The sequence below is a fragment of the Chrysochloris asiatica genome, unplaced genomic scaffold, assembly GCF_000296735.1.
Source record: "Chrysochloris asiatica unplaced genomic scaffold, ChrAsi1.0 scaffold00178, whole genome shotgun sequence".
In the NCBI taxonomy this organism is placed as follows: Eukaryota; Metazoa; Chordata; class Mammalia; order Afrosoricida; family Chrysochloridae; genus Chrysochloris; species Chrysochloris asiatica.
The window spans coordinates 1,674,217-1,683,691 of NW_006408696.1; the positions used below are offsets into that span (position 1 = coordinate 1,674,217).

General features: G+C 42.6%; 1 protein-coding gene across 1 annotated transcript in view; it reads left to right on the forward strand.

The window, feature by feature from the left end:
* VWA3A (von Willebrand factor A domain containing 3A) overlaps positions 1-9,475 on the forward strand; it is a 76,287-nt gene that overhangs the window by 40,740 nt on the left and 26,072 nt on the right. The window contains exons 17-19 of the mRNA XM_006871993.1: positions 5,701-5,775; positions 6,342-6,486; positions 6,948-7,143. Coding sequence (XP_006872055.1) covers positions 5,701-5,775; positions 6,342-6,486; positions 6,948-7,143 — 416 coding nt within the window. The remainder of the gene's footprint in view (positions 1-5,700; positions 5,776-6,341; positions 6,487-6,947; positions 7,144-9,475) is intronic.

Genomic DNA, 9,475 nt, shown 5'->3' on the forward strand with positions numbered 1-9,475 from the left:
AGGAGTGGCAATATTAATTTCTGAGAAAATATTCCTTAAAAACCAGCATAGGCAACAAAGGAAGGACATTATTTCAAGATTAAAAGATCAATTGAACAAGAAGGCATAACCATAATAAGTATCTATGCTCCCAATGAAAGAGCCTCAAAATACGTAAAGTCTAATAGAATTGAAGAAAGAAATAGACAGATGTACAATAATAGTGCTTTGTTGTTAAGCACTGTGTTGTTTCTTTGTGTAAACAGCAATTGTCTGTTGTTTTCAAGACATTGTGGAGATGTTATATTTGTATTAAGTTGCTGACTGTATTTTGGTGTATTCTTAGGATAATGAGATGAGCTTGTACACCATTCTCTGTTCACTGTTCATGCAGTTCAGTTCAGGATGGATTTAGCTGATGTTATTTGTTGGTGGTGGTCCAGTGTATATAGCAGCTTTACTGGCTCTTGTCCAATGAATGCGGCTACAGAGTTTACAGTTATGACTGGGTCGTATGGACACAGTTGCTAGCTCCCTTCAGGTGAGGCAAGAAGAGAAAACACACACAAGGGAGAAGGAAGACAAACAAGCAAACAACAGTGAAAACAGAAAATAGTAAAAAAGAAAGAAAGAAAGACAGAAAAAGCGGGCAATAGCTAGAAAAATTATTCAAAAACCAAAGACAAGGATCATGGGACCATAAAGGGAGAAGAGTGGGAGTGGACTGTGGGACCCTATTCAGAGAAGCTGTGACACCAGAGATGAAGGCAGAGATGATGATGTGGAGAGATATTGCAGCTGGGCACTCTAGACTCATGGAGGGAGAGGGACTGTGTGCTGGCGGCCGGGGGGGCAGGCCCTTTAATTGTTTGAATGATTGCATATTCCTGAGTGTTTTAGTGTATAACCAAAAACAACAATAACAAATCACAGACGGAGTAGAAGCAAATTCTGTTGCATGATGATGCATGGAGGGGATTGTAATCATTGCAATGAAATGAAATGTGATAGGATGAGTGCAAAGCTGATGTTCTCCCATGTGAACTATCACTCAGTTCACAATAAAAACTAAAAATAACAAAGACAAAAAAGAGTGAGAAGAAAATAAAATCAGAAAAAGAACTAAACACAATTAGGAAGATGACTGAGTAAAAGGGAGAGAGACCAGAGAGTAGTTTTAAAAAGAAGAAGAAAGAAGAATCAGCCATTGAGAAAGATAAGCAAAAAGAAAACAAAAAATAAATAAAAGGGGAGATAAAAAGGACAGAAAGCAAGAGAGAGAAAGGCATAGAAGAAAGGAAAAACAAACAAAGACAATGAAATGGAGAAAAACCAGGGCAGGTGGCAGACCCAAAGAGGAGAAAATTCTGAGGTCTACTGCCAGCCAAGGCCCTCATGTCAGGAGTGATGGGTAAGGGATGAGATAGTAACACTCAACCCTAGATGGGCTAGGTGTAGGGCTAGGTGTTGTCTGTTCCAGGTACCCACTCTGGAAGCTGGAAAGTCAGGGTATTTCCATCCCAGAGAGCAGCCAAGTGCGAGAGATCCTGCTAGTCCAGGGCTAACCAGGACTGCTAGCTCCGCTAGCTCCCTACACACTTTGACTTCAGTAGCCCAGAGAGCAGGAGCTTTCCTGAGAGTGTACATGGGTGGAGGCTGGTCACCAGCGTACTGTGGGGTACTAGACATAAAACAAAAAAACAAGCAACTTTCTCTCCACCAATAAGCAGTATGCCTCTGTACCACCTACTGCCCACTTGCCTTTACAGTGGGCCATAAAAGTTCCAGATGGCCAAGCTGCATCTGGCCGACCGGCACAGATGACCCAGTCTCTTTTCTTTTCTTTTCTCCCCCATGCATCTGTTCAGCTGTTTCTCTCAGTGAGGACTAGTCCAGGGCTGGTCAGGGCCGGCTCTGTAAATTTGGAGGAGGGTCCACCCAAATGGGATTAATACAGATAGCTCCTTCTCTTTTAATGGGGCTCACAACTGCTGTGCTCACCTCTGTGTGGTTCCAACCGCAGGGAGTGTACATAAGTGGGGGCCGGTCTCACCTCTGGTCACCAGAGGAGTGTAGGCAACAAAACAAAAAAATCACAAGCAACAGACATGTATCTCCATGAACCACAGGTATGTTTCTGGAACACCAATATGTTTTTTTGTCTCTGAAGTCACTAGCAAAAGATCAAGATAATTGCACTCTGTCTGGTCAGCCAGCTCAGGCGAGCAGGCTCTCCGTATTTGCCATGTCTGCTCAACTCTCTGTCCTAGTTCCTAGTAATCATTCAGTCCACTTCTTTGTCCCTTCATCTGAAGCTCATAGTTCCAGGAGTACCACCACCTGCATCTGTTGCATTTAGTTTTCCATATTTTTGTTGTCGAGGGAGGAGCCATCCAGCCTTTTTGCTTAGTCCACCATATTGCAGCCTCTCTCCCTTTTTAGTTTTTTAACTCTAGATTTTTGCACATTTCATTAATTTGTCTTCTCAAACTGTCCTTTGAAATGTTCTGTTCAGCTTTTACTTCGCCAAGAGCAAGTTTCAGAGTCTCTTTTGACAATCATCTAGTCTCATGTAAATGGCACTCAGGGAAGTCACCTAATTTGATAAATGTACCTAGGATTTGAAGGGTTCTGTGGCGTTGTGGGTTAATGTGCTGGAATACAAAGTCGGTTTGAAGCACAAGGTCAGCAGTTCAAGCTCACCAGCCGCTCCTCAAAAACCCTATATGGAGTTGCTTTGGGTTGGAACCAATTTGACAGCACAACAGGAAGTTCTGGTGTGGCATTGTGAGTTAATGAGCTGGACTGCAAAGTTGGTTTGAACCGCAAGGTTGGTGGTTCAAGTTCACCAGCCACTCTTCAGAAACCCTATACAGACAGGGTCACTATAGGTTGGAACCAACTCAATGGCACTTAACAACAACAACCAACTTCTTCAGTCTGAAGTTAGTTAAACATGTAATCAAGATGTACTGATAATAATTGGTGGTTGGAATGTGAAGCTTGGAAATAAAGAGGAAGGATCAGTAGTTGGAAAATATGGCCTTACTGATAGAAACAATGCTAGTGATCACATGATAGAATTTTGAAAGACCAATGACTTATTTATTTTAAAGACCTTTTTTAAACAACATAAAAAGTGACTATATACATGGTTATCACCAATGGAATACACAAGAGTCAAATTGACTACATCTGTGGGAAGAGATGGTTAAAAAATTCACTACCATTAATCAAAACAAGGCCAGCAGCTGACTGTGGAACAGACCATCAACTGCTCATATGCAAATTCAGACTGACGCTGAAATATGACTTTGAATATATTCCACCTGAATTTAAAGATCATCTCAAAAACAGATTTGCTGCATTAGACACTAATGACCAAAGACCAGAAGAGCTATGGGAGACTATCATACAGGAAGAAAGCAAAAGGTCAATAAAAAGACAGCAATGAAAGAAAAGACAAAAATAGATGGCTCTTAAACTTGCTCTCCAGCATAGACATGCTAAAGAAAATGGAAGAAATGGTGACGTAAAAGAGCTGAACAGAAAATTTCCAAGGGCAGCTTAAGAAGACTAAATAAAATATTATAATGAAACGTACAAAGACCTGGAGTTAAAAACCCAAAAAGAAAAACACTCTCAACATTTCTCAAGCTGAAAGAACTGATGAAAAAATTGAAGTGTCAACTTGTAATGTTGAAAGATTCTATGGGCAAAATATTGAATCACACTGGAAACATCTAAAGAAGATGGAAAGAATACATAATCACTATACCAAAAAGAGCTGGTCCATATTCAATCATTTCAAGAGGTAGCATATGATCAAGAACTGAAGTTACTGAATGAAGAAGTCCAAGGCATACTAAAGGCATTGGTGAAGGGCAAGGCTCCAGAAATTCACAAATTCAAACTTTTCAACAAACTGATGAAGCATTGAAGGTGCTCCCTCATCTATCTTTACCAAGAAATTTGGAAGACAGCTACCTGGCCAACTGATCAGAAGACAGCTTTATCTGTGCACATTTCAAAGAGAAGTGACCCAATAGAATGTGGAAATTATCAAACAATATTATTAATATCACATGCAAGTAAAATTTTGCTGAATATAATTTTAAAATGCTGAAACTATACATCAACAGGGAACTGCCAGAAATTGAAGCCTGATTCAGAAGAGGATGTGGAAGCAGGGATATCTTTGTTGACATCAGATGGATCTTGACTGAAAGCAGAGAATACCAGAAAGATGTTTACTTGTGTTTTATTGACTATGCAAAGGCTTTTGACTGTGTAGATCATGACAAACTACAGACAACATCATGAAGAATGGGTATTCCAGAACACTTAATTGTGCTCCTGAGGAACCTGTACACAGAGCAAAAGGCAATCATTCAAATAGAACAAGGGGATACTGATTGGTTTAAAATCAGGAAAGGTATGCACCAAGGTTATATTCTTTCACCATACTTATTCAATCTGCATGCTGAGCACATAATCTAAGAAACTGGTTTATTTGTCAAAGAACGTAGCATTAGAATTGGAGGAAGACTCATTAGCAACCTGTGATATGCAGATGATACAACCTTGCTTGCTGAAAACAAAGGACTTAAAATACTTACTGATAAACATCAAAAACAGCCTTCAGTATGGGTTGCATCTCAATGTAAAGAAAAAAAAATAATCCTCACAGCTGGACCAATAAATAGCATCATGATAAATGGAGAAGAGTGGAGTTGTCAAATGCTTTGTTTGGATTCACAATCAACGTTCTTGCAAGTAGCCATCAAGAAATCAAATAAAGGATTCCATTAGGCAAATTTACTGCACAAGATCTCTTTACAGTGTGTAAACACCATTTTGAGGTCTATGGTGCAGCCGACCCAAGCCATGGTGTTTTCAATTGCCTCATATGCACGTAGAAGTTGGGCAATACATAAGGCAGACTATAGAAGAACTGATACATTTGAGTTATGGGGTTGCAGAATAATATTGAAAATATCATGAAGTGCCAGAGAACAAACAAATTTGTATTAGAAGTATTACAACCAGAATACTCCATAGAACCAGGATATCAAGACTTTGTCTCTCCTGTTTTGGACATGCTATCAGTTCCTGGAGAAGGACGTTATACTTGGTAAAGTGGAGGGTCAGTGGAAAAAAGGAAGATGCCGTTGAGACGAATTGGTACAGTGGCAGCAGAAATAAGTTCAAACAGCAATTGTGATGACTCAGGACAAGGCAGTGCTTGGCTCTGTTGTGCATATGATCACGGTGAGTTGTCACCAACTTCATGGCACCTAACAACAACACAGGGAAAAAAAGAGAGCGATTTTTTAAAACTATATAGAAAATATAACAGTAACTTTATAAAAATTGTGTTATAAGATGAACCAGTGATGGGAGAACCTCAAAAGGAATGGGAAGTTCCCATGGAGAAGGGAAAGGTCACATGTTACAGCCGGCATGGCAGAAGGGAAACGAGTCGTAGCTTAGCCTTGCTGTGTCTTGGTTGAGAGTCCAGCTCTTTCACACCTCAGATTTGCTGGGACATGCTATAAAGAGCAAGGAAATTCTGTAACTGGCCCAGGCCAGTGAAATCCTTTCATTTGGGGCATGTAATCACAATTTTTCCCCCCTAGAAGTCTGGGGAGTCCAAAAAACTGGGTCACCGGGAAAACATACCTCCAGCCTAAGAACCTGTCGTCTTTGTTTCTTTCAAAGGTTTGGAAGCACAATTGAAAGTTGGAAACCTGAGATGGATGCCGTGAGCCATGATAATTTGCAAAGTGCCTGGCGGTAGGTAACTGCTCAGTGCTGTGCCTGAGGGCAGCTTTGTTGTTGTTGTTGTTGTTGTGTGCCATTGAGTCAGTACCAACTCATAGTGACCCCATGTACAACAGAACAAAACACTGGGCCAACCTCACAATCGTCGCTATGCCTGAGCCCATCACTGCTGCCACTGTGCCAATCCATCTCCTTGGGGGCCGTCCTCTTTTTCTCCGACCTTCCACTTTATCAAACATGATATCCTTCTCCAGTGGCTGGTCCTCCTGACAATATGTCCAAAGTATAAAAGATGAAGCCTGGTCATCCTGGCTTCCAAGGAGCACTCTGGCTGTTCTTCTTCTAACACGGATCTGCTTGTTCTTTTGACAGTCCATGGTACTTTCAACATGGGCAGCTTGGTCAGTGTTATTTCCTCTATTCTGCTCCGCCCTCCAATAGACACAAGCAGAAGACTGAAGACAACTGATTTCCACTGCCGGCCTCCCCAGACTGCTGATCCAAAAGAACCCTCTTTCCTGGTGATGCCTCACACAGGTGGTCTCCACCTTCAGCACTGCCTTCCTCTGCCTCCTCAGGTGGGCCCTGAGCCTGCGGTGTCGTGGCAGCAGGAATGTCCTCAGCGCCCTGCGGAAGGCTGTAGAAGTGGACTTCAAGGACAAGGATAAACAACAATCGCAAGGCATCTACCTCTTCACTGGGGGCATTCCTGACCAGGACATGGTGAGTAGGCATGGTCCTGGGCCCTGTTATCCGTAGTGACCCCACGTCTCCCTACAGGTGGAAGTCTAGCAACTGTTTTCTCCAATATTTTCTTTCCAAACCAGCGCTCTCAGACTTTAACAACTCGCCTGGAGAACTTGTCCACAGTCTTCAAACTACTCCCTGGGATACACCCTATTTGTTGCTGTTGTTTGTTGTTAAGTGCCATTGAGTCAATTCCAACCCATAATGAACCCTGTAAGGAGCAGCTGGTGAGCTTGAACCGCCAACCCTATGATTCAAAGCAACTTTGCAGTCCAGCGCATTAGCCCACAGTGCCAGGTGTGGAAATGATGTCTCTGGCTCCTTCATCCCTTTCTATCTTCAATGCTGAGTACTAGAGTGGGCCCACAGTAGGCTCTTGAGAACAATCATTAGACTGAACGGGCCTGTGACCACAGCTATGCATTTTCTCCCCACAGTCCATCCTCAGTGCTTACATGGCTGAGGCCTGTGGGGGCTGTGACCTCCAGCTGAACGTGTGTCTCTTCTACGTGGGCGAACCAGAGATGGACAGCATGCCCCCTGCCTGCTATGCCAGCTGCACTGACACAGCCAACACCTACAGGGAGATTGTCCGGGCTACTGGGGGCCGCTTCCACTGGTTTGGAGACACAGGTGTGTGAGCGCTTGTTGACACTTACACCTCTCTTCCCAGTCAGCTGCCTCAGCTCCGACATAGTTCCCTTATGAAGTAGATGCATTCCAGAGGAACATATCTAAACACATTGCTGTTGGTACTGCTGTTCGGTGGTGTGGCATTGGCCCCTGATTAATGGCACCGATCCTCAACGGAAGGAATCACCAATGCAGGACCCCCACCCATTGGTTGTGGATTGTACTATTGTGAGCCATAGCGTTTTTGTTGGCAGGTTTTTTGGAAGTAGATTTCCAGGTCTTTATTCCTCGTCTGTCTTAGTCTGGAAGTTGCACTGAAATCTGTTTAGCATCATAGCAATGTGTACCACTTTAAAATATTTTAGGACCATTGAGCTGAAAGGGTCCCTAGATGAGTGTTTCCCAAAATACGTAACGTGGGTCCCACAAGATAGTTGTAGGAAGTACACAGAGGAGCATTTTTAAAACTGATAGTAATATGCTTGTTTGAACATTTCCTAGGGAAATGCTGGCTGGCCATTATGAGCAGTAACCTAAATTTTCTTCTTTAAGTATACTTTCAAGTAAACAAAAAGTGAATTGATTAAGCATATATGAGGGTAAGTCAAAAAAGTGTTACCATTAGGATTCTAGTTCATACATGCATGGGCTTATTCCAAACAAAACATGTTTTAACATGTCTCCAATCAGTGGATGACTGCCAGCAAGTTCTCTCAAGAGTATACTTGTCTTGGTCTCATTAGAGTGTCTTAAAAAAAAATAAGGTCCAATCAAAATAGTGGCTTCTGAGGGGATCTGCTGAGTCATGTAAATTCAAACGGGAGAGATCAGCTCAAAAGGTTATATTGACTGCTGATTCCAAAAAGGTCATCTTGATTGATTTTCTCGAAGTACACAGGATGATGTTGTTGTTAAGTGCCATCAAGTGGGTTCTGACTCCAAGCAACCCTGTATATGGCTTCCAAGGAGCGGCTGGTGAGTTTGAACCGCCAACGTTGCGGTTCAAACCAACCTTGCAGTCTAGTGCTTTATCTCACAGTGCCACATCGGTGATGGGGGCTTATTAGGAAGAAGTTTTTCAAAAAAAGAAAACTCCGCTGGTGAGAAAAAGGCCAGGAAATTGCACTGAGGAATTATTTTCCGTTATAACAATGCTCATTCTTCAAGGGTAGCAAGGGCTCTCCTACGAAAATGTACTTGGGAAACCTAACCCCATCAACCCTGATCTTGCCCCTTCAGACTTCTTTTTGTTCCCCAAACTCAAAGAACATGTCAGAGGAACCTGATTTATGTCCTTTGAGGATGCCAAAACTGCCTTTTTGATGTGATGTAAATTGAAGAGCACAAAATTCCTTGGGGCAGAGTTAGAGAGATGGGAACACTGACTTCAGAAGCGTATAGACCCAAATAGGGCATAAGTGAAGAAACAACAGCTTCACATTGAGATGTGTGTTTAATAAAGGTTTCTATGATTTTGTAGCAACACTTTTTTATTTACCTTCATGTAATCAAGCAAATAATGGCTCAGGCAGTATGCTGATAAAGCAAAAGTCGTAATGATGACATGGCAGAGGCTTGGGACGCATGGGTACATTTCAAGTTCTCTGATTTATAGATGAAGAAATGACTTCTGGGACATCATATGCCTGTGGCCACACAGTTAATGGTATAACCAGCTGTGACCCCAGCATCCTGTTCCCCAGATCTTTCTTTCCATAAAAAACACTAGGAATTATTATTTATGCACATATAAATTATTATTGGTTGTTATGAATAAGGACTCCTGGTGTGGCACTGTAGGATAGGCACTGGACTGGGAACCAAAAGGTCGGCAGTTCAAACCCACCAGCTGCTCCTCGGAAACCCTATACAGGGTCATTATGAGTCAGAACCAACTCGACAGCACTTAACAACAACATTAAGAATAAGGAGTCTTCCCTCCCTGCCTTCCTCGGATGGCGGCTGGTTATGCTAGACGTGTGGCCAGAGATGGGTAAGGATCACGTGGAACCTCAGCAACCTAAGACAGAGCCATTGCCATGCTGCAATGAGTTTCGATGACGGGTAAGACTGAGGAATTTGCACTGACCGCCTAAGACAGGCAGCGTCCCTTAAACAAACAATAAATAAGGGGGAATCTGATGCAGACCGTGCAGACCCGGTCAGGAGGTCAAGACCCTGTGGGCCCAAGTGTTGTTGACTGTGTCCAAACCATAGGCTCTGAGGATCAGACTTTAGCCACCTAGTAGACATAGCAAACTGTCCCTCATCTGATTATTCAGTAATGCTTGTCAGTAATCTCATACATGAGCCCTGGATATCCACAGACAAA